At 39.0% G+C, this 26280-nt stretch overlaps 1 protein-coding gene across 17 annotated transcripts in view; it reads left to right on the top strand.

Moving 5' to 3' along the window:
- The window catches only part of PPFIBP2 (PPFIA binding protein 2), a 77641-nt gene that overhangs the window by 1756 nt on the left and 49605 nt on the right, over window positions 1-26280 (top strand). For 11 of the 17 annotated variants that reach the window (XM_068194717.1, XM_068194697.1, XM_068194710.1 and 8 more), the window contains exon 2: window positions 11060-11274. In XM_068194717.1, the coding sequence (XP_068050818.1) occupies window positions 11060-11274 (215 nt within the window). Of the gene's footprint in view, window positions 1-11059; window positions 11275-23736; window positions 24612-24787; window positions 25067-26280 lie in introns of those variants that run through there. The other 6 variants (XM_068194706.1, XM_068194709.1, XM_068194712.1 and 3 more) reach the window with 6 other exon arrangements.

The following is a 26280-nucleotide window of genomic DNA, read 5'->3' as shown; positions in this document are numbered from 1 at the left end:
CATGTTTTCAAATGACATCACGTTTACCCCCATCACTTGGCTGTCTTGGTGGTGTAGAACAGTAATGCAGAGAAGCAAAGCAAATATTGGAAGAATTATTCCCTGGAAATCAGCTGATCACAGCTGTTCTGTGCTGGTGACCAAGCCCTAAACTAAAAAGACTGGGGCATAAATAAACTCCAGTGGCAAGTGGAGTTTATTTCCACAGTGATCATGAGAAGATTGGCAACCTCTCCAGGAGAGTTGACTTTGTGACTTTGCATTATTTATATTTTCAATCTAATGTCCACTGATAGGCAGCATAACATTGAGAACAGGCTTATATAAAGATACCTAATGGGAGAAGAAACAAAATATTTTCCAGACAGTGCCTATGTCAAGCCTCATGGATGTTAATTGAATGCTTCCCATGTGATTTCAGAGTTATATCTACCTGTACTAATAAAGAAACAAATTTATTTATTCCTACACTTAGGAAAAACTCATTGTTTGGAAAGGTTGTTGACCTTATTTCTTTATTATTTTCTTTTGCCAGGAATAGATAAAACTTTTTAAGACAGGTTAAGCCTGTTGTCATTCTCTTCTAGCCAATGCTCTGTGTGTTCCAGAGCAATTTCTTGAATATTCTGGCATGATTGAAGGACCAAGTAGATCTGCTGGAGTCTATACTTGACTACAGCTGTTATCCCAGTTTGTCTGAAACTGAGGAACAGAATGATTATTCAAGTTTGATTCTTCCTGATTCAATCCAGTAAGCTTCTGTATGCAATTTGGGCAGGGACTGGAAAACGGGAATGGTCTCTTGTCCTGTGTGGTGGTGAGAGAAAAAACAAGGTAGAAAACCCCTTTGAAAGGATGGCTGTAAGACTGTTCTGAAACAAACCAGGACTGACAATGATATAAGTTGTTATCACTAGCATCTTTTAGTTACAAGCATGAAGAAACATCAGAGCAAAACAATACATGTAGTAAAGAAGAAGCTGACAGCAATTAGGAATTATTCAAATAGTACACACAATCAATAACACACGTGGAATTAGATAATTTTCAAGCATTAAAACACTGTATGTTCAGCTGTCATATTGATAAGGTCAAATTGCCAAGCCAAAACGACTTGAATATTACTTTTGAAGCAGAAAACATCTGGGTTTGTTGTCAGACATCCCATCCAGGTAGAGCTTCAAATGTGGGAAAAATCATCTGTACAAATGTAGCCGCTCTCAGAGTTGACAGGAAACAGCAAAAAATCCATTTTTAAGAGCTTGTGTTATTTCAATTCACTGTATCCAGATTTTATGCGCATCTCCAGGATTCAAAGACCGAGGTTAAACTTCATGACTGATGTAAACTTAGGTTGCTGATAAAAAAGACATTTTCTTTTGCAATGAGGCCTGAGTGAGTACTAGGAGAGCCACATGCTTCTCTTGGCCTCAGAAACTTCATCTTTAGGCACAAAGTTAGCATTACTCCCATTTTAGAGAAGTCCAGAGACTTATATCTGACATTGTTTAACTTTTGAAGCTTGAGTATAAATGTATATGTACACAGGCAAAAAGGGAGCATCTCTTTGATCAGCCCTCATTTCTTTTGTTCGCTTCATTGTCAATGAAATATTGGATTGTAGTCTTGTCTTTTAGGGTAAGAACTGGGTATATGCAAATATATATCACAAGTATTTACAGATTTGGACTTCTTGCCTTCCACTTGTAGAAGTCCTACCCTCTGCTCCAAGAGGTAACATCTCTCATGCATGACTGTGATTAATCCAGCCAAGTCCCACTGTGCTCATTCTCAGTGCAGCACAAAACCTATTAGTGCTCAGACTGCATGAGGGGAGGACTGTGAGGCAAGATTAACAAATTGAATTTCACTGGGCCTGATCAAATTTGACAGATAGGTCAGTGTTCCCAAGTCTTTTATGCCTCGGTACATCTGTGCTGATAACCCGCCCTCATAGCTATATAAATTAGGCACGCTAAATGATTAGCCTTATTTGACTAAAATAGCAAAAAGGGCTAATGTGATTGTCAATGCACATCACTTAGCCATTAGCTGGAGTGACTTGCACTCCAAACAGAGGCTTCCTCTAAAAAAACGCCCCATATATCAGATCCATCTACTCATTCTTCATTTAAGGTGCGTGACTTTGGCATTGTTTCCCTCTGAGCTTTAACCAAGTCATTGCTTCTCCTTTTATTCAGCTTGTACCCATTTATTAAAATGTGTTTCCTTATAGGACTGTAGATTTTGGTTCTTAGCAATATATCATAACAAATTAATAGAGTTTTTATTTTACAAATATTTTATATCAAACTGCTTCTCTGCGTCATCAATTTGTAAATCCATTATTTCCCTTTGTGATTAATGACTAGTAAGGTAAGGTCTAAAAACTCCCATCACAATATAGTTTGCTACAGAATCTCTTCAAATTCACCAAGTCATCACTGTAATTACTGAGTTTCCTTTTAACCAGAGCTCCTGCAATCATTGCTCACTGGAAAATAATGAGAAACTTAAATATGTTATCACATGGGTTTGTATTAAAGCTTCAGTATTAGCACAGAAATATTAAAAAGTAAATACAATTAAAAAGTTGAGCAAGGAGTACTCATGTTTGAATTCTCTTCTCCTGAGCTGGCAGATTGCTGGTGTGCAGCTCATGGCTTTGGCTGCTGTGTTAGAAGCCCAGCCACTGGCCACAGCCTTGCTGGGAAAGGGGCCTCCAGAGGAAATTGTACTTAAGAGACACACAGGCTTTAATTCAAGTTTAAAATATTTTCCTCATGGGATTTACCAGCCAGAACTTGAAGGAGAACCTGTTTGTGGGGGTTATTAAATCACCTCTAATAAGTGATTAGAACTTGGTTTCTAAACAGAAAAAGAGTACTGACACTCACTTGAGCTCCTTTGGATGGGCTTTAGGTTCCGTGGAATAAAATTTTCACTGAGTTCCTAGATAAATAAAAGGAAATCACAATATTCCCTGGTGACCTCATCCTTCACCCCTGAATAGCCACATGTCATCACAAGATTCACTGAGTCTCACAGCACTTTAACTGAGGAGGATGGACATCTCTGTTCTGCTTCATGAGGGATTGAAACTGTCCAGGCCAGACAGAGAGCACTTCATCCTATTTTTTTGTGTGTGTGTGTGTGTTGGGGAGGTGCTGGTGGGTCTCATTTGAAGTCCGTGCTGGGTGACATGCAGCTGATGGGCACAGCTGTGACTGTGTAGAATGGCTAGAAAATAGCTTTTATTTGTGCTTTTTAATTTGTACACTTCCAGACAGTTTTATATTTTTATCACTTAAATCCTATTCAAGGTTCACAATACTTTCAAACTCAACGTTTGGTTTCTGTAGTAAAGGTGTATAACTTTGTAATAGGAATCTTTGTAGAATTTCACTCCAGAGCACTGAAAATAATGATGAGCAAAACAGAATAATTTAAATACTAAGCAACTTCCTTCATTGTAGATCAGAGCAAGTGGGCAATAACAGTTGTAGTGGTTTTCTTGCACTTTCTGAACAAATTGCAATTTTGTTAAAAAGTTATGCTTCAGTTATGATTAGTGCATTTCCTCTTTATTTTCTGTTATTTTTCAATCAATGATTTAGGCTATTTTTACTGAAAAAATAAATAATATTCCTAGAGCACTTGTTTATCTTGCTACTGCTATGCATTAGGTATGGTGAGCATTTGAGAAGTTATAATATTGTGGCTTTTTTAAACATTAACTACAGTGTGTTTATGCATAGATCTTACAGCATTAGAGATATGAAAAAGGAAATTACATAGAAAATTACTTGAAATTAGGTCTTTGATAGAGGAATACTTAACTTCCTGTCATAACTGTTCCAGAAAATTATGTGTCAAGGGCTTGATGAGGGCTTGAGGGGAAGGGAAAGATAGAAATTGTGTGTGACCCCTAAATATCCAGGATATTAAAGGAGGAAATAAAAAAGCTGAACACAATATTTATGGTTTATAATTTGTGGGGTTTTACTTTTTACCACTTAAAATTTGTTTAAGGTGCTGATATTTATCTTCAGACACTTGACTCCAGAAGTGCTGATTAGTTAATTCCTCAGATATCAACAACAGCCTATTTATAGCAATTAAGAATATTTTAAACATTAAAAAATAGAGCAGTTCATTGTTTTTCTATTTACTCAATTCATCATTTTCCATGCCAGCTCTCTGTGGCCTTGCCTTTAAATTTGTTAACAACACCTAAAACAAATGTGCACGCTTGAATAACCACTGCAGCCATTTGTTACTATAACCAGCTATTTATTAAGACTTTTACACGTGCTGTAGCCTTCAGGTTAAGAGTTTGCATAAGTGTCCAGGTGCATTTTTCTTCTGTGTTTTTAAAAGCATGTGAAAATCAGGGCACCTTGCATGCTGATTTGTGCCTGTGCAGCACTGGCTACCGATCCCTTCCCCAGGGTTGCCAGAGCAACGTGACCTTTGGAATTTCCTCAATTTTGAGTGCTTCACTTTGCAGGAGGTCACTACAGCTGTCCCCAGACATGCTTCCCGTTCTCACTTTCTCAAAATCATGGGGCTCTGAGCACAGGGTGGAGAGGGGAGCCTCTCAATCTTGCTTGCAGGGACCAGTGGATTCCCTCGGCAAACAGGGCAGAACTTACAGAGCTGAAAGCACTGAGAGCATCTTTCCGATACATACCTAATTATCTTCTAAAAAAATAGGTGTTCAAAATTGTTTGCTGTAAGGCAAAGGGGTCCTTTGAAGGTCCAAGTCAAACTGATTTACTGATGTATTTGGTCTTTGACTTCCCTTGCAAGTGTTTTTGCCTTTCCACCAAAACAAAATTGGAACTTTTCTTGAGAATGAGAGTTGAAACTAATTCAAAACGGAAAAATACTTAGAGTTTAAATATGCTACTTAATTTTTTTTATTCCTGACAAGAGATAAGTTTTTTTAGAATAAAACAGCAAAAATTCTGTCATGTCCTGGACACCTACACCAGCTTACCAAAGTGCAGCAATGCATTGCAGTTATACCAAATAAACTCCATACATCAACACTGTTTTTACTGAGTTTTGAGGAAGGACTGAAAAGAAACAGAAACGTAAATAGCTGCAGATACAACATGTGGCAAAGAAAGGCAGTTAAACCATGATGGCCAAAATGCCACGAGACTGAACATCTGAGACACAAAGATCCTTTTGTAGTTTGTATGATGTGATCTGCTCCTCAGTACATGAGTGAGTCAGTTGTTTAACAGGCAAGTGGACAGAGTTCTGAGGTTTAAATTTAAAGAAGTTTGATATCCTTAAATTCTAAATCATATCTTGTCCACTTCTTACTTTAAGCTAATGAAATTGATTTGAGAGTCCCTTTAAAAATGAAAACGGTGTAATCTTAATGAAACAAGTTGCCTTCACTTCCTCACAAAACTGAATGATCTTACAACTGCTTATTACAAACAATTATAGATTTTGTGCTAAAAACACTGTTTTACTTAGACCACTGATTTCACTGGCCCTAAATACACTCCTTTTTATGTGTTATTACAAAAAAAAAAGTTCTTGCAAGTATTTTTTATTCTTTAATAAATATGTTGGTCCTGTTTTTCCTGTGCAGTGGAGACTCAACCTCAAACCTTTATCACGGCTGCATAATCCATCCTCCCTTTTTTCACCAGGCTGCTTAGCTTGTGTTTCTGGATAGGAGAGACTTTTTTGTTGTAGCTGTGTGTGCAGTCCCTAAAAGTGCTGCACATCACAGCTCAGCATCGAGAAGCTTGTAGGAAAGAAGTCTGAGTAATTACACCTATAATTTGCATAAGAAATTATAGACAGTTCTTGGAAACTGTCTCAAAGATTCCACGTGTGATTGTAGGCTGAAAATCATCTGAGCTGCATGAAGCTCTCATCTGAATGTGGTCATTAGTGTTTTTAGGCTTGAAAATTTTTTCCTAGGGCTTCCTGCTAATCCAGCTTAATAGTTACTTTTCCCTGTAGTTAAAGATCTAAAAGCAGACATTTGAGAAGTTAATATGAGCTGGGATTCAAAATACAGTTTGTGATGTATTCTGCATTACAGTATGGGAAGAAAGGATTGTGTGAGCTCCCTCTTCACTCATTCTGCAGGAGGCTTAGGAAGCAGGAGGCTGAATATGTCCTGTCCAGCCCTTACTGCTAGTTTACATAAATTCACATTTTCAAGGCTGTCTTCATGAGAAAAAGAAAACTGTGCTTCAAAGAGAATTGCACTGTGTAAACTTGAAGGAGAGAGGAAGAACTTGGACAACCTATATGCTCACTGAGTAAAAATTCAGGTAAAAGTGTGTTCTCTAGCAGTGTAATGATTGACTGAAAGGCCAGAGGGAATGTATGTTTATAACTTTATTCTAACCACTGTTGGTCAGATGTCAATATTGTTACTCATGAATATTTCAGCTTTGTAGAAAGTCATCCTTACCCAGCATAGATGTAGGTTTTGGTGTTTGCTGGGGGGGAGGGGTTGTTTTTTGCTGACTTCTGATCTAAAGGAGCCAGCATTCTTAGGAAAATCTCTTTTTAACCACTGATGGTTGAGTTGTACATCACCTGGATTTTTTTTTTTTTTTCAAAACTCTGCCAGTTTGAGAGTGAAAAAATTGAGATGAAAAGGATGAATGCAGGGGATCAGAAGTTAAGATGCAAGGGAGAGATCAGCCACAACCTCTACTGCTAGGAGAGATGGAAGCTGTGTGATGGATGAATGCACACAACATGGGCTGAGGAGAGGGGTTTTTCCACCTGGCACGGCTTTTGCCTCTTTCTTTACTTGTGCCTAGTAACTTATTTTTGCAAGCTACTGGCAGTGCTGTTTTCTGAATAGGTTATGTATTTGCCCAAAAGGAATGGTTCTTTGAAGCCATTCTGCTAATTGCAAGGAACTCTGAGAGAAAAATGGGCTTGCACGGTCAGGGTGTAAGAAATGTGTAACTTAAAAGTTGTTTTGCTTGTTTTAGTACTTATTTTATTCTTTCTGCCCACATATAATGTGCAGCTGCCTTTAACCTCCTTTACTCACTGACTGGGGAGGCCAGGAGGGAGCTACTTGGAATGTCTTCATTTCAACATTTTTCTCTTCCTTTCTTTTTTTCCTGCTCTTCTAAAGTGAACGTTCATGATGAACAATTGTGTTCCAGTAGTACACTAGGCAACCATGGTGTTGGGAATTATATAAACCTCACGACAAAAGATTTCCCTGTGTCCTGTTTACCCCTGGAAAAAGAAGTGAGGTACAGGAAGACTGTGACTTGTTCAGGAAAAAAATGAGTCCTTTTGTAGGAGTCATTTTTCCTGAGTATTGCTAAAATTCTGATGTTTGAACTGCATTCTTCCCCTCTTCAGTTAATTATAATAAAGTTACACAGATATCAACAGCTGTTAATGGTAGAGAATGCTGGTAACAAATAATGTTACCATCTATTTTTATTTCCATTAATCTGCAAGAACATCCAAATTCTTACTGTCTGGTGCTAAAACTTCATGTGCTTTACAGCACTATGATATCAAGGCTTAAAGCAAGGCAAAGTAATATGATTATTTACTCCTACACACTTCTGTTTTCCAGGGTGTGTTCTTCTGGTGAGAAGAGCAATCCTACTTAATATGAAACTACATGGAAAGCAAATAAGAGAAGCAAGCCTGTGATTCATTTGAATTTTAGCAGTAAATCAGGAAGTTTTCTGAATTAAAATGCTGAGTTGGGCTCTATATTTCTGCATTTCTTTCCCTAGTGCAAAGTGCATTATTTGTTGCATTCAAAGGAGTTCTCCATTTTCCATTGCAGCTAGGAGAACAAAAGGGACCACGTTAGCAATCCACAGCAAGCCAGTTTTAAAGCAATTCAGCATTTTTCAAAATGTGAGGAGGCAGAGAATTCTGCCAGTCTGAACTGTCAGTTGAGGAGCCTGGGATAACTCCATAAATGCATATAGGGCATGCCCAGTCTCAAGAAATCACAGAATTCCTGGCTGGCTCTGCCTGTGCTCCAGCACTTAAGAAATTCTCTCTTTTATGAAATCAGTTTGTTAAACGTGGCAGTCCATGTGTGTATATGTTGTTTTCCCTGGTATTTTGGTAGAGGCAAATCAAATAAAGGCACGATGAAAAGTGCGAATATCACTGGCACACTGAATTTTGCTACATCAGCTGGGATTTTTTGCTGTGGAAGGCAGATGTTGTCAGGAACAGTCGCGATAATGCAAGGACTGAGGCAAGAGGTGATACACAGTGAGTCACTTGGGCTGGTGAACAAAGCTCTTACCAACACTGTCCAGGAGAAAGACACGGTGGTACATTTGGTGGAGGTGTATATTTGACTATATAAACTATCTACTTAGTACAATTAACTGAACTCCTGAATTATTGTTCTAAATTGTATTTAGCTTAGCTTCTTTTTTCACACCTGAAGTATAATATATAAGTTTATGTGATTTTGTTTGGATTGTGGGGAATTGTGTTTGGTTTTTTCTCTTGTCTATGAATGAGAAATATTCATAAAACTAACAGGAAACAATCTATAGCAGAATGCTCCTTTCAGTTTTTCCCATTCCATAAATATTTTAAATTGCCAGTTCATTGAAGGGGTAGCCACCACAGCTGATTATGAAATAGCTTTGAATCCTGTCTGATTTTCTAGAATGAAAAGTGCTTGCTAAGCAAAAAGAAAATATTGGCATGGAGTTTTCCGAAAGAGCGAGAAATGGCACAATAACCAAGGAATCAATGCTACTTAAGAAGTCAGTGTCCTATATCAGTTTGTGTACATCTCAGAATGTAATGAGCCTCTCTGGCTGAATGAAAAGATGTAATTGGTTATATGATCCAAATGGCCCTTACTCAATTTGGAAATGTGCTATTTTTAGTTTAATAGTTTAATATTAATCTGCATTAGGAGACACAGAAACAGAAACAAGCTGGCCTCAGTAGCTGAGAGCATAGAAATACATAAGAAAATGTCATTTAGTGGTTAGAGAGCACAAGTCCTGCAGACCAGTCAGCTGAGCCTCCCCACAAAGGGAAGTAATTCAGGAAGCCAAGGTTGGTTTACGAGGTGAGGCTTTCTCGTGTGGCAGCCTTGGAGCACCGGATATTGAAGAAACTTTATCTTGGACCTGGTCTTGGCCAGAAATTAAGATGAGATCTTACACTTGAGGTATTAAAATAAACTCATAAGCCGTAGAGGTCAACAGGATCAAACAGAATATTCTGAGTCTGCAAAGAGATTAAGGTAACATGAAATGCTCCAGCAGTGAAAATGATTGTTTCTTTACCAAAATAAAAAAAGAAAAAAAACCTAATACAGAGCCTTGCAAAATTTCTAGGGAGGGCTTTTCATTATTTAAAGCAGTCAAAAAAACCTCCCGCATGGATCATATGGCAGAATTCAAGCCACACAATTTTTTGCAAAAACATGACAGACTATTTTGGGTCATTGAAAGAGTTTTTGAAGAAAATCTGATTAATATTATTTAAATTTTCCCAAGAGCTGTGAGTAAAATTAAGCATTCATTAAATTAGAGACCAAGTATTATCTTCGTTCAAAAACTGGTTGACATGGGGAATAATATTAGCATTAAAGGAACAATTAGCAGTTTGGTTAAAAGCTACTTTAGGTGCAGAAGTTATTTCTGTGTCCCGGGACCTCCAGTATTGGTGTATTCATGAGATGTGTATCAGGCTGCAGGTAAAATGAAACACTGGGCTCAAACATAGTTTGCAATGCCCAGATCATGGCAGATAAATGACCACAGCAGGCAAACCAACACTGATTAATGCGAGGTGCTCCCCGTTCAAGAAGAAAATCTGAATTCCTTATGCAATTGTGCATGGCATTAGATACATCTGCTCAGGGGAAAAATAAACTTAGCAGGTCGTTTTCAAAGACCCCGTGAAGATTTTTTGTTCCTTTCATTACTAACACATAAACTATGTTAAACACAGAAGTAAAAAGAATAACAGCAAGGAGATTATGAAAATCCCCTTGTGTGCATCAATTATGCAGTCTTCCAATGAATACTGAATGCTATGTGGAGCCAGTAAAATGTGAATAATCAAAAACCTAAAAAAAAACCTCCCATTAAGTCAAATAGGAAGGGAAATTCTGATTTTTTTAATGCCAGAGAGAACACGAATGAAGACGTGTGTGCAATCTATTATGTACACGAGGCAATGGATTGTAAATAAAAACTTTAAAAAGTAAAGCAAATAGAAATTTTCTGCCTGTCTGTTTCTTAAAGACACAAAGGCATATTAAATTAAACCAAGGTCTGAAATTCAGGGCTGAGAAAAGAGAGCTCATTTTAGTGTGCATCTCATTGAAACACATAGGGTACTAAGAAAATAAGTTTTGGAAATATTAGAATTTGTATTATTTATAATTCTTCCATAAATTAGTTATGGTCTTTTGTGCCTATTTTTGTTGAGAAAAATAATATTGGTGTTGAGGACTGGCAGGAGAGAGATAGTGCAATTGAGAGAGATTTTTGTAATTTATAGAGCTAGAAAAGTTTCATTTGCTGTTTTATTGCTAACTTTTTTGGTGTTGTTCTCTGTGGGAGAGTTCTAAACCTGCTCATGGTCATTTGTATTTTTCTAGATCTGGTAACACCACCTATTTTGATCCCAGTTTCTTGTCAGAGAGCTGCATCAGTCATTTTTATGTTGCTTAGCAGTGTGGGGACTTTCAGTGGCGTAGCTGAGAAGTTAGTGACATCTCATGGTAACTGTGGAAAATTGCAGGTGATTTGGGATAAGCTTTGGGATTTATAATTTGGACATTGCAAACATCATCTAGGCCAAAATTCTTTTCTGAGATGCATGTAGGCACCTCTTGCATTTGGTTCTCCAGATTTCATGATTTATCTAGAGACTAATTCAGGTATTTCTAAGCCTGCAATTAAGGCTTTCAGCCTAGAGCGAAACTTTTTAGTCTGAAGTCCAAATATTGTAGCATGCAGTACCTATTAATTTGCCCCCTACAAAGCAATTATATGACATTATTGTCCATCCTCCTTTTGGTTTTCTTTAGGCACAAAGTCAGCCACAGAGTATGCTAATGGTGGCTATGATATTGTGTCACCTGCTCCATCAGTGTACCTGGGCACATTTCAAATTTTGCACCTCCTGGAGGATCTGAAGATGGCCCTGGAGATGCTGGAGGACCCTCAGGAGAAAGAAGCTCTGCGAAACCAAATCCCAGGGGCCACAGCACTGTGTCTGAGGGAGTGGTTTGAGGAGAACCTGGTGAGTTGTTACTTGAGCTTTTCCATTTTGTCTGCAAGCAGGGCTGGGTCAAGTATTTCCATGCTTAAATTGTTTTTATAGTAATTGAAATCTGCATACTTAGAAAAGTGCAGGGGATGGTGGGCAATAATAGCAGAGGATATCACTGCTTTATGTGTAGATTCCTAAAACAATGCAGATATAGGAGGAGAAGTTGATAAAATACCTTATTTTGTTCTTTGAGGAGAGAAGAGATAGTAAAAATGAAGTACAAAAAAGTTGTCTTTTCTGTTTTATTTTTGTTTGTTTTGTTTGCTTTATTTCAATTTTTGCTGGAGATAACACATTTATAACTATTTACAAGACTTCTAATTTTTAAACTGTCAGTTTAGGATAGAGTGGCATTGTCTGTTGAAGGGACAGATCCAGACTGGATGATCCTCATTTCCTTTTCCTTGCTGCATTGCCTTTGCTATCAGTATTACAAATCTCCAAAGCATCCTCTACACCAGGCAGGGGGGGGCAAATGCAGGAAAGCCTTTGATTCTGAAGGGGAGACATTCCTGTTGGGATAGATGGGGAATGAACACCTGACTACACTGGAAAAGACTGAGGTTTGCCAGGTGAGGAGCAGATCCTGAGACAGACCTCAAAAGAAGAGATTCACTGGATGTAAAGGAAGATAAAACACAAAATTCCCCTTCCCCAAACCTGCCACTGCCAGGGACTGGTGGGTTCCTCATGAGCAAAAGAAGAAAACCTGGTTAATATTATTTAAATTTTCCCAAGAGCTGTGAGTAAAATTAAGCATTCATTAAATTAGAGACCAAGTATCATCTTTGTTCAAAAACTGGTTGACATGGGGAATAATATTAGCATTAAATGATCCATTAGCAGTTTGGTTGAAAGCTACTTTGGGTGCAGAAGTTATTTCTGTGTGCTAGGACCTACAGTCTTAAGATGCAGGGTATTGTAAATGCAGGTGAACCTGGTGGGAAGAAGTGATGAAGTCTGACTCCAGTTCAGAAGGCTGAATGATTTCTTTATTATAACTACACTATAATACATTAATACACTATTTAAAGGATATACAAAAGTTACAAACTTACTTGTTCTAACTATTATATTTAACTGTTTCACAACTTGTGACTTTCTTGTGAGAGTCTAGATACAAGTGGATCTGATTGGTTATCAGGCTTAAACAATCTTTACTAGAATCTAATTAAGTAATCACCTTAGGTAAACAATTTTTTAAACACATTCTACATGAGAAAAACAGGGAGTAGAAATAGAAATTGTTTTCTCTTTCTTTCTTCTGTGCTGCTTTATGAAAAATCTTGAAAGAAAGAAGAATGTGCTTGCCACAGCAGGAAATGCAGGAAAGCCTTTGATTCTGAAGGGAAGGCATTCCTGTTGGGATAGATGGGGAATGAACATCTGACTACACTGGAAAAGACTGAGGTTTTCCAGGTGAGGAGCAGATCCTGAGACAGACCTCAAAAGAAGAGATTCACTGGATGTAAAGGAAGATAAAACACAAAATTCCCCTTCCCCAAACCTGCCACTGCCAGGCACTGGTGGGTTCCTCATGAGGAAAACCTACCTGTGGCTTCCCCAGCTCCAGACAGTTTCCTGGATTGATGGTTTTTCTTCTGGCTGTGTCAGTGCATGTGATTTTCATGGAAACATGCCTGTGGCCCCTGCTTTGGTGATTATGATCTGCTGGGGCTGCCAGTGCTGGCTGTAGCCCCATGTTGGTGGAAAGGTGCCTGCTTTTGTTTGAGCGTGTCAGCTGCTGGCTCCTTGGCATTCTTCACAGAGGGCAGGTCTGTGGCTGGAAAATCCTCTTTGGGCCCACATGACAGAAAGGAATGAGAATTTGGTCACAGCTTTGAAAGCTAAAGGTGTAGGCAATTAATGCCACATCTGTTTCATTTGCATTTACAGTGTTAGATCTTGGATTTAGATATCCTTAGGCCAGCTCTTACCAAATGCTTGCCTCAGCAGAAATTGTAATGATTTTTCTAATCTTTATGATAGCTAAGAGATTAGTTTAGTGCATAAAAGACAAATTTTCAGAGTTGTTAACAGTAAAATTGGACCTGTATCAAGAGTAGTGTTCATTTCACGACTGAATTGGGCAGTCTGGATTCAGAACCAAGAAAACAGGGAAGCTGTGGTTTGGAGTGTCTCTAGTGCAGCATGGAGAGATGACTGTTTTTGAAATATTCTGCACTGCTCTGCATCGAGGAAGGGTAGTGCATAGTTGCTGTGACTGTTATTTGAAAATGGATAGTAATCTTGTGTATTTGAAGAACTTTCTTGTATTTTCTTTTTAATGCAAATAATTTGCAAGCATGCATATGATTTCTGTGGAAGAACTCTGATAAAATTCAGCTCATTAAATGAAATGTATTTCATAGTTGTGTCCCGTACTGAAATGTCCTTCATTCTAGCCCAGAGCCATGAAATGTGACACTTAATATGTGTCATGTGGCAGGATAGCTGAGGTAGTGAGTTCTGAAGAATGAGAGCTCTGCATCTCAGTGAATCCACTCACACTGGAAGCCTCAAAAGCAGCTTGGTGATCATTACTCTGTGAAATGCTGGAGTATCATTAAAAAGACCCCACTCAGATGTGGCACATTCTCCAGTGCAATGAGCTCCTAAGTGTCTCTTCTAAGCATTCTGTCTAAAGTGTGGGATAATAACTGAGCACAGAGGTTTGGAGTGGATTTTAATTGTTGTATTCAACTGAAAGGCCACATAAGGCGTTGTTTAATATCAGTAGCAGTATTTGAATTGCAATAAACATTGGATGTGAAATGTAGGCAGCAAACAGTGAATGGTGAAATAATTCCTTTGAGATTTTATTGTTTAGAGTTGTTACAGGTTAAATAACAGCTATAAATGGAGAGGGATTTTCTTTTGTGAGTGATTAATTCCACATCTGTTTATTTTTGGGGTCCATGCTCCTTCCTTTGAAGCTGCAGAGCTGCTCTAGCATGTCACTGAATAGCTTCAGAGACTACAGCAATTGCTCTGTTCCTGACATTTTACTTGAATGGGCACCAAAAATATTCCAAACTTATCCTGATTAGGCACACATTAGAATCTAAAGATACAAAAATCTATTGCAAGTTTTTAAAAGTGGGTAAGTATGCTTCTTGCAAGAAAATTGTCTTGTTCTCCTTCACTTCAGTCTGTGGTTGAAAATTGTATTAAAAATCATTTCAGCTGCCATGGCTGATCAAGAATACAAACAATGTGCCTAATGAAAATAATTTGAATGCGTGTTTTGCCACTGCCCTGTGTTGCTTGGCTGGGAAACCAGAGAAAGGGAAGTCAGGAGGAAGGCTGGAGGCTCATTCCTGCTGGATAGTATCAAACAGCAGCATTTGGCTTGAAGCAAATTACAGGATAAAAATCCCAGTGGTTGTCTGGTGTGCTCCTTCTGCATTAGCAATCTTCATAACCTAGTGCAGCCCTGAGAGCTCTCTGAGGCCCAGGGTGGGTGTCCCTGCTCTGTGTTTGCCACAGAAGCAGGATTTAGGATTGCAGCTCAGAGGACAGAAAGTGGCCGGATTTTCTTTGTGCTGTTTTTATTGGAGTAACATCCAGAACCCAGAGATCAGTTGGACCTGCATGGGGAAAATAACCTCTGCAGGAAATTGCCCCTTGGCCCCATAACTCAAGTAGCTTTGCAGCTTTGGGAATTTCCACTTAATGTGCTGAACTGCGCCTCCAAATAAATAAATAAAGGCTGTGGAGTTTAGCCTTTGGCCAGCTTTGAGGCCCACGGGTTTGTCACTGATCAGCCAGGAAGTTTCTGTGCTGATTATAGATACTGCAGCTAGTCTCACCTTCCTTCAGGTCCACAGCACCAAACTCTGGAATTTATCAGGCATGAAATGTCACCAAGTGATGTTTCAGATTAATTTAATATTTCTCTTTTTTTTTTTTTTAACAATTGTAACTTTTATATTCTTTGTCCCATCTGCTCTAGGTGTGAATACCAAAGATGTGGGAAAATTTAGATATGTCTAGAATAGGAAACTTTAGGAATAGGAAAACTTTAGGCCTCATGTTTCATACTCTATAGTTCCCTATTAACTCTTTTGAGAGCAGCTGCTGAATTCCTTTTTCTTATGGAGCCAATAGTGATTTGGTGTTTCCTCTAAGATCAAGGCACAGCATCTGTTGAACTAAAGGTGTTCTTTTTGAAACGGCCACTTTTTTTCTGTTTTTGTGGTCTGGAATCTATGAACAATTCATGTTCCTGAGTTTACAGAATAACTGGCCACAGTAACAGTGCTGTCCCTGCTTTGAGATAGATGAAATAGGTTTGACAAAGTTAGCACTGAATTTGGAAAGATTCTGTGTCATAGAATGAGGATCTTACAGTTGCTGTAGTTGCACAAATCTTTTGACAAACCTAAAATGGAAGAAAACATGATTAATTATAGACTTTTAACTACTTTAAATTTGTATTAAAACTTTTACCTTGAAGAGAATGTCTGAGGTGTTTTATATGGCTTTATGATTGTAAATTCTTTGGCCTTAAAAACAACACAAAGACCTAGGGATTATCTGGGAGAGTTTGTACAAAACAAATTTGTGGATAGTATCCATGTTTCTTGTTAAATATTTCAGTATTGCCTGTGACCATGTGACCACCCATCACAAAGCAGATAGTAATTTCAGCATTAAAAATTAACTGCTGCAGTGACAATTTGGCTTTGTGAGCTGTGAGAGAATTTAGTATTTAGTTACAGCTTCATAACTCTAAATGAATTTCCATGCTGTTCATTCTGGGTTTTATTCTACCCAAGTAGAATCCTTTATGTAATCATTTTATGAGTAAAGAGGAACGCTTATGTTCTTACAACGGACCTTAAGCCTCATTTTCAGGATTGCAAAACATGATCTTCCTCCTAGTGGAACATCTATATTTAAAGCAATCCACTCCATCATACAGCTTTATATAATGAGCATTAAAATGACAGTTCTTGAGAACTCATTAGTATTTTCCTGATTATTCAATGTTTTTTTGGAAGCTTGTCTCTGAAAATCTTTCTAAATATTCTCAATTTGAGGAAATGGAGAGAAGAGCAGAAGAAATAGTAGAGGAACATGCAGTAGAGGCAATTTTACATAAATTGATTTGCCTTATGATATGTGCTGTGCTTTGTTGCTTTTGAGGATCCGTTCTTTAGGTGTAAAACCAGAGACTTTTTAGCAGAAACAGGACAAATTCTTTACTATCTTGGTTGCTATTCACCCATAATTAATGTTCAAAAGAGATTGTTTCCACTGCAGGTTAAAATCAAGGAATATTTTTCCCCAGTATCTTAACAAAGACTTGAGTGAAAACAGTAAAGCCCAGTTCAGAACTCTGACTTGATGGAGCTTGTGGACTTTTGAAGTCACTTCAAAGTTTTATTTTAAGCATGTGTTAAAGTGCTCTGCTGAAACCTAATCACTGGCCTCTCTATTTCACTTTTGTCCACGATTCACGTCACAGTTATCCGTCCAGAGGAGAGGCAGAAAATGACTGAGTTCAGGGCACTTCCATGCACTTGAAAACAGGCTTTTATAAAAGCATCAATAGCATTTTTCAGCAGCAACTGAGTGGGAAGGGAATGTATTCTGAGCAATACCCGTTAAAGTCATTTATCTGCTGGGAGATCTGGCTGCACAACTCAACTGCTGGGAGTCCTGATGGAGATATTTATAGCTGGATCTCCCCACTGCCAAGGGATATCAGCACATATTAGATTGAAAAGGGAGCAGCAGAGCCTGCTTGGGACAGCGTAGAAAAGCAATCGTTCCATAAGCATTCATGTTTATTTTTGCCAGCTTGAAACATTAGATGGGCTCTGTTTTCTGAGAGTTGAAAATTGAATATCCCTGTCCTCTGCAGAGCTCCAGCTCCCTCTCGGTGAACTGATGATGCAAGGAAGGCCTGAACTGGAAAATCTGGTCCTCTCAGGGTTCCCCAAGTTTATCAGAGCAATTCACAGAGCCAGCAGAGAGGTGTCCTTCATGTGTTCAGCCAGTTAGGAATACTAGAATGCCTTGGAGATAGTGGAACTGCTGGTGTACAGAGCTGGGAAGAATCAACCCCATCACCTCTGACTGTGACTGCTCACTGCAGCAGCTCTCAGAAGAAGTAAGGTCTCCTCTACATGAAGAACTAACAGAAGCTTAAAACAGTTTTGCAGTGGATAGGGCTGATTTAGATCTCTTCCTTAAAATGTCATTTTCCTTCCTCCTTGTAATGATCAGCAATGTTTAGGTGTTAGTTTAACACCTAAACTACAGTGACCAGAAGTGCTTAAACAGCACTGAGGTATGGTCTGAGGCTGAGAGTACTCATTGAAGACAGGTGATATTCCTGCTATAACAGCAGGGCCTGTATTTTTTGTAAGTTTTTCAAGATTTCATTTTTTCAAGACATGTATGTAGTTTGCCCAGAGGTGCAAACCTCAGCTCCATGGCCTAGCCACACCTTGATGCTGTCAGCAGAATACTCTGTAGGAAGCTATGATTTTGTACAGAAATCCTTCAAAACTACAATTTATTCAGTTCCATTTGTACAAGTCTGATTCAGCTCTTGGCCTCAGTGCCCTCCTTTGCACTAAGTGTCTCAATATCCCATTAATTCATCTTTCCTTTTGTGTCTGATGCTATGCATCTTTTCCATCTCACCTTCTGATGTCTCCCTACAACCTGCATTACTTTTCACTGATTTAAATGTTATACACTGTATTCATTTAACAAACACTCGTGCATAAATGCATTTTTCAAGTGGAGCTCCAGGGAACATTGGAAAATGTTTTCCATAAAGTAATTAACAGAGGGATTGGTGAGGGGGAATTGTTTCCTTAAACAATGGTGTTGACAAAAAAGGTGTAGAGGTTATGTAGAGAAACTGGAGACTTTTAAAACTTAGTTTTTAAAAGTCCCTGTATTGATTTGGAGGCATTATTTGAATAATAGAAGAAGGACATAACTTTGCATTATTTCTCTATATAACCCCTATTCACATTTCACACAATTTGGATGGATAGGTTGACCTATTGCAATTTGTTAAATCGTATTATTTATGACAAACATAGCAATATTGTATCCACAACAAAGTTATTTCATTCTCTTTTGGATTAGTGTGCTAATAAAACAAAACTAGGTAATTTTTCAGCTTTTGCGACCATTTAAAAATGGGATAAAAACCCACTTATTTTGAACAAATTTTCTAAACATGTTGGCATTCTGTTCTTTTCCAGAAGTTGGAAACAATAGGGTTAATTTTCTTCAGTAATGAAATGCTTAAGAAAAATAATGAAAATAATATTTGTCTATTCCTTATCAGAAATAAGGGCTTTTAAAGGTGTATCTGCAGCTTATTCTATTTTGGGGTTTTTTTTTACTATTTTTTCCATTCTGAAATTTAAAAAAGAAAAACCTGATGTGCATCCTAGCAAGGAGAGGCAAACTGTTACCTGGTAATGTTATTGGTGTGTATGCAAATATTTGGTAAATATACTGTTTCAAATGTCTCATATCCTCATTTATTGCGGGTTTAGTAGTTTCAGCAGTGCTTTGAAGCATCTGAGACAGGAAACTAAACCTGACTTATTGTAATGTGTAGCGTGCTAGGATGAAAATAAGTATCTTTAATTATTTTCTTTAGGTGTCAGTGTACTCTGCACATAACTGGAGGAAGTGTTCACAGTGATGTTGATGCTCTGTTAAGTAGAAAATATTTTTTAGGTTTTGTGTGAAAAGGGAGAACTCAGGTTTAAAAAAAAAAAAAAAGGCACAGCTCTTGTAGAGCTTGGGCTGGACAAAGCATTTCAGCAGATGGTGAGGAATGTGTGAAACTGCCAAGAATGTGCAAATGTCTGAGGATGAGTTAAGAGACAGTACCTTCACCTCAGAAGCAGCAATAAATGCATCCTTTATGCCAGCCAAGGGAAGGGAGGTGCTCACTGCTGGAGCAGTGACCAGAGGGGACATGGCAGTGCTGGGGACATGGCAGTGCTGGGGACATGGCAGTGCTGGGGACATGCGTCGCTGGGTCACTCCTTGTGTCCACTCGGGGACTCCCGGCTCGCTCCGGCACAGCGGACGGCGGGGGACACCCTCCCGTGCCTCGGGAGGTCGGGAGGGCGGCCAAGGCTTTGGCCTTGCTGGGTGAGACGGTTGTGACGATGGTGGAAGTAAGAAATCATCTCCAGTCGGGGGTGAAGTCCAGGTTTATTGAGGAGAGCTCCAGGGAGATCCACAACCCAGGGGAACCAGCCGACCGAAGCGCCGGACTGGGCTGTTTAGCACGATATAAACGGGGGTGGAAACATGGGGGGAGATCACCCACCCACCCATGGGAGTGTTCGGGGGAGTGGGAGGTGAGGAGACAGACACATGGGGAATTCAACAGGGGAGGTGGAAGGAGGCACCCCTGGTCCCCATCCAATCACTCAGTGCTCTTTGTGGAAGGTTCTGGATCAGTGGGATGGGGAGTCGAGGGATGGATAAGGCACCAGGGAGGGGACAGCGGAATGATCCAGCAAACTGGGGGGAGATTGACATCAGGGAAGGAGGAGAGGATTGACATACAAGGAAAGGGGTAGTTCAGGGTAAAACCATGGGGTAAAGGGATGAACCGTAACGGAACTGGTACAAAAACATGAAACTTAAAAACACAATAGACATGCGACATGGGAATGGCTCCAGGCATGGCAGCACCCGCTGCAGGAGTTACCAGCCTGGCATAGGGCTGAGGGTAACCACCACAGGGAACTAATGGCCATCTACATCTGTTTAACTCTGATTATTGATTTTAATCAACTAATTAAGGCATTAGCAGAGTGTGTCTTATGGTGGGAAAGGATTATTTGTTTGTGCATCTGCAAAATGTTATTTCTTGTCTGTTTCCCAGGATGCTGATTATTTTTTTTAATTATCACAAGCAAAGCAAACATGCTCTTCTACAGAATGCAGTGTGTTTTTTTAAATTTAGTTCCAAGAGTTTCCTCTTTCTCTGTCACGTAGACATTATCAGTCATTCACAATTAATACTCTAAGACAAATTTTCTTGCTAGAAATACTTCATCTAGGTTCCTGAAGCCATTTTTGCCATGAAAAGGGGATTTCTTCCTCCATTGTCTTCTACACATGTGGCCTGAGTTTCTCTATACACAAGTATTCCCATATTTTCTCTTTTCACTCTGAAGCTTTCACATTTTTCTGCACCATGAGAATAATACATGTGAATTGGCATGCTGAAAATATTTTCCCTTTTAAAATCTGGTCATAATCCCTTTGTTTCCCAGACAGCAGCCCAGACACTAGGATTGGGGGAAAAAAAAATTAAAAAAAAAACCAAATGGAGAGGAAGAGCTGTAGGAAAAGTTGATAATAACTCTTAATAATTATTAATTAATATATTAATTTAATTAATGATAATATATAAATGTTAAATTATTAATAGCTCTTATTACTCATGATTTATTAATTAATAATATTGGTTAATTTAATAATATTAAATCCATTATTAATAATTAATATAATAATTCTTAGGAATTAGTACATTTTTGTAGCATTGCCATCCTCACTTGTTTCCCCTGATGAGGCTGGAAAGATGCAAACCTGGACACTTCATTTCTTGGCCTAAAAGAGCAAGTGTAAGTTCTTTTAGCATTTTCAGGGGCTGATGGGATTTGAAACCAGATTAATCTGTAAGTTATTGATGAAAAGGAAGACCTGGAGGACTGCTCTGATTCCTGCTATTCCTTTGCCCTTTAATTGCCCAGGAGATTCAGAGACAATAGAAGAACGAGATTGACCATTTGCATTGATGCTGCGCCAAAACCTATATTTTATCACAAATAGAATGTGAAATTGCTAAAACAATCCTAATAAATATAATTTTTGGTGTCCATAGGGCCCTAGCTGGGTGGGGGAAAGTGGTGGAAGAGCAAACAGCTCTGTGCTTGTCCAGCTCAGTGTTGGTAGAAGAGGGAAAACACCAGACAGTGCCTTTCCCTCCACAGTTCTGAGAGGATTTCTGGGTGTTCTCTTGTCTCTTCATAGTCTTGAATGGAAGGACATGAGAAGTGTAGCTGATCATCTGAAGCGTTTTTGCTTTCAGTTTCAAAGCATGTTTGTTTACTGTTTAAAAGAGACTTCAAGCCTTGTTTGAAGTATTTGACATGCTGACTAGAAGTAATGGCTCCCTTAGCTGAGCGGGCTTTGTTGGTTGTGTATCAGCACAAAAATGCAAAATTGCTAAAAGTTCTTGGGCTGGCACCTTTGGTGTTCTGCAGATGGAGTTTTTAGTCCAGTCAAGTCTGGCAGTAGTCAGCAGTTTTCTCTGGAATTATGGAACTGGCAAAAACCCTGATAGGTTATCATACAGCTTATGGAGTATATAAACTTTGCTAACTTGAAATATTTTACTGCCCTACATTGCATTTGCATTGCTATAATGCGTGTGTTCTTTTTTGGGGTGACAGCACTGGAGAAAACAGACAATTTGATGGGGGCAAGAGTGCAAAATCTGGATCAGCCTCTCTCTTGGGGTAACACTTGAGGGTGGTGGTTCCGTAGTGGGAGCTGGGGAGCTTTTGCTTCTTTGTTTTTTACCTCTCCACTGAACCAGAAACTCAGTGAAGAGCTACACACAGACATGAATTTCCTGAAAATAAGAAAAAACATACAGTGGTAACCTGATGAAGCAATGCTGAGAGCGCAACGTATTTTCCTTATTTTCACACTGCCCAGAGAAGCTAACCTGCTTTCCCAGTGAAATGGAAAAGCATTCTAAGCAAATCTGGGGCAATTGATTTGCATTCAGCTGGTTTCTGAGAGTTTCGGGCCAAAGCTCGAGCAGGATGTAAAGTTCAGTATGCAGGTGACAGGCTCCCAGGGAGCATGTGACTGTCTGGAATGTATGCTGTCAACATTCTGGCTGATAAGATGCAGAAAATTCAGACACTCACCTTTTAATCAGGAAGAATGACTAACAGAAAAATCAAGACGCCTTCTCATGATCTCCAGCACAAGTGACAAGGTAGAAGTAAGGTATGTTGTCATTTTTAAAACTTTTAAAAGGGGCAATGGATGCTACCCTAAATGCAGATGCTACACTGGGACACCAGGAAGTTTAGTACATAGATTTCTGTAGTTTTTTAAATCCAAAACACAGTCATTAGCTGATAAAGTGTGGTGGAGTGTGTTAAGAGAGGTATTTCCTTCTTCCCTGAATAAGACTGAAATGGGAGTCTTAGAGCCAATGTTTTGAAATGGAAGAAATGTGGAACTTTAAGGCACCATAGTGGTGGTAATATGGGATATGCAATGCTGTGAGATAAAGTTTGATGTATTTGCTCATCTCCATAATTAGATAACAAGGAATTTGGGGAAAAAAAGTGCTTTATACTGTTGGACATTCTGGTTTAATGTCAAGACAACCCCTATTCAGTCTCCAGCTTGTCAGCCATGACAGAGGCTGTCATGCACAGGGAAATGTGCTCTATTAAGGATTTTTTTTTTTTTTTAATGAAATGTTGATGAAGTATTAAGATTTTTTTCCCAGATAGTATTAGCTATTCAAGAAATAACTGCTCTCACCCACTTTCAGAAAGCATAAAATAAGTGTATTCTATGCACAGGGCAACCCAAATCAGATCTGCCTCGTAGCATTGCTTTTGGAAACGGGCAGTTCTTTTCTCCTTACACTTACTGGTGATTTTAGGTCTCTCAGCACCTTTAGAAGACTTTTAGCAGTGACTTGCTAAAAATTGTCATATTTTTCTTGTCGTGTGACTTTAGGTAAGAACAGATAATAAATACATGAAGGGAACTGAAAGTCCAGGTTTATATCCTTCCCTCTTACTTTGTGTTGTGGGAAGTTCTCAAAAGAGCTCCACTGGGTCAAAAGGACCAAGAATGGTTGAAATATTAAAAACCCACATCCCCTTGAAGAAATTTTGTCATGTATCTGTGGCTTCCCGAGTCTGGGATGTGGGTGGGTGCCTGAGTGAGGCAGGTCCCTGTAGGAAAGGCTTTCTACAGCTTCAGACTTTGAGTCCTCTGTGTATAACATTAGTACCACGGGCAGCTTTGACACTGGTTCTTCCCAGCTGCTGGTTGATGGCTCCCTAAGCCCAGGGGTCAGTGTGGCTGTAGGATCTGAAGGCAGTGAGGAGATAAGCAAATGTTCTGAGATGATCACAAAGATTCCATGGGGGCAGCTGCCTTTGGGTCTGAAGAGGCAGTTGTCCTTGTGTGTGTAACAATCAGCTGCCTGGTTTAAGGCCAAAGCCACTTTGAACTAGGAGAAGAAACAACACTGGAAACTGGAGTTTATTGGGAAAAATTAGAAGTTATGGATAACTGCTGCGTGGAGGCACTGGAGGACACAGCAATAACAGGCAACACTTTAAGCTTCCCTTCTTGCCAGAGCATTGCGTTGCACACGTATTTATCTTGGTGTTGCAAGTCTGAAAAGTTGCCATGCTGTGAGATTTCAGCTTCAGCAGGAGCAGACAAATATCTTGGAAGGGTATCATCATCTTCTGTTAGGATGGAAAATCGCCTCTTTGGCAATAGCAGTATTTATGGGATCATTATCTTATTCACAGGATCGTCCTTGAATTCCTCCCCTTTTATAATGTCTTTTGAGAGGACAGGCAAGTAATTCAAAGAGCAGAACTTATTTTTAGGTTTAGTCTGAGCCTGAAATAAATTAAGAAGGCTGAGTAGTGTTACGATAAACAGGGAGCAGAACAGAGACAGGAAATAGGGGGTCTTTGGTAATGAGTTCCAGCCACTCTTGAAACAGAAAGCCAGAGAAAGCATTACTTGAGAATAGTTTCTCAGTGACAGCTTAATAATTTTTAGCTTGTTATTCAGCATTAAAGGGGAACAGTTCCTGCAGATTTATGGTGTTCTTGAAAGATCTTTTTTTTTTAAATCATTGAGCAAGTTATCTTTTTAAAGTTTTTAGGGCTGCATTGTTCTTGCTGCAAACCGATCTGCTGTTTAAAAAAACCAGATGTTTGGGGGGGAGCCTGAAGTTTATACAGTTGTGTGTTATATATACATCTGTGAGAAGCCTTTGGGATAAGACTGTGGGACAGGGGCAGGGGATTCTGCTTAAAATATGACCAGGCATTGAAGATTTCAGAAGTTGAGGGTTGAAAGGGGAAGAAATCACAGCTACATCCTGTAGAACAAAGCAGAGCGCTTGCTTCCAAAAGTTTCTTTTAACCCTGGGAATGTGACTGCTGAGATGGGCCCAAAGCATGGATGGTGAGATTGATATTTACAAGCACTTCACGTGGCTAAAGAGGGTAAGTGATTTGCTGGGCTTTGTTTCCTCTTTCTAAATGCACCTTTAGCAAAATCTCAGTGAGAATTCTCTGCTTCGCGAAAAGAAACTCATTCAGTGCCTCAGACTTTAAATGGTGTGAGTTTCTTCATGAGAAGTGAATTAAAGACATGCCTTGGTGTAGGAGGAGGAGGCTTAGGGAGGGGGGGAAAAAAATCAGCTGTCTTTGTCTTTAAAAATGAAACTGTAGGATCAAACTTTGAGCAAATGGCAATAGATTCTGGCAAGTGCCTGTGCCTTCCGGGGATCGCAGTGCAACAAAACAAATCCTGCATGGTAACGTATAGCAAAGGAAAGGAGAGGCTCTTGTTTACCATGTTGTGCTTTAAAGGGAAAAGTTTTCTGCACCAGATCTCCACTTAAGTGTTTCTTCATCGGGGTAACTGTATGAGACCTCTCGGGATGCCTTTGTCTCGGGTAAAAATGGTGGTGGGTTTCTTCTGTGCCTGTTACTCTGCTAAAAAGATGTTTTTTTAAAAGGCAAGGCTATTAATTTTGTTCATTTTGTTGATTAACTGCCCAGACATAGATTAACTGCATGGAATTTTCTTCCTTTTCTAAAAAATAAGTTTGTGCAGTTCTCTCATTACTTTGAAAAAAATCACTTTGTTTTTGTCAGCTTTTAGATTTTTTTTTATGATCTGAATATTTCATTTTCAGTGTTAGAAAAATCTATGAATGAGATATGACTAGATCCCTCAGAATAGGCTGTTTTTAAAATTAGAATATGGATTTCTGTGTCACGAAAGAAGCACATTCTTTCCTTATTCTTTTAAAATCTGTTTTAATCTGTGTGTGCTTTTCCTGCAAATTCTTGCCTGTCTGTATGTATACACACACATGAATACAAATGCAAGTGCTCTCTTGGGTTTTTACTAGCTGTATAAAAATAAAATGTCTGTCAATTCTAATGTGAAATGTGATTACAAACATTTATTTCGAGTAGTTTCTTAAATAAGTGTAAAATATCAATGATGTGTCAGTCTTTAATAAGAGCTTGAGAATCCTGAAGCTAATTTACCAAATATTTGCATCAGATTCTGCAAGCTTTCACTTTTCTGGAGTGTGTCTGTGGAGGGGATTAAATGGGAAGTGAGTGGATAGTGAAGAGACAACAGGAAGTAGCTGCTGGTAACATTATACTCAGTTTAACCTGTGCTCTGTGTAGTTAAAGCTAATTACCTCTTTAAAAACGTGTATTTTGAGCTCACATATTAATTTGCTATTTAAATGAGGTTATGGATACGGCGTGTCTGCCGCTCCTGCTTCCAGAAATTTCATTTCTGTGAAGACAGGTTTGCTAACGGAAAGGTTAATAAGGTCTGCTGCCATCAGCTTGAGGGCTGTGCTCAGAAAGGACACGGTGTTCAAACAGAGCACGAGGTTTTACAGGAATTAATAATGCTCCTGCTTCCTGTGGCATGTAATTCCCTTCATGCCAGGTACATAAAGGAGAATATCAGTACTGCTGCTTTTCCTTGCAAGCTCTTTAAAGGGGTGAGCACATGTGGGGGAAGGGAGGAGGACTGAAAGCGATCTTGCAAGGTTCCCAGGAGAACTTTAAGCAGTCTGCTCCCAAATTCCTTTGACAAGTGATTTAGGAACCAAAGTTGAAACAATCTAAGCTGCTG

The sequence above is a fragment of the Anomalospiza imberbis genome, chromosome 6, assembly GCF_031753505.1.
Source record: "Anomalospiza imberbis isolate Cuckoo-Finch-1a 21T00152 chromosome 6, ASM3175350v1, whole genome shotgun sequence".
In the NCBI taxonomy this organism is placed as follows: domain Eukaryota; kingdom Metazoa; phylum Chordata; class Aves; order Passeriformes; family Viduidae; genus Anomalospiza; species Anomalospiza imberbis.
This window is presented reverse-complemented; position numbering and strand designations above follow the sequence as displayed.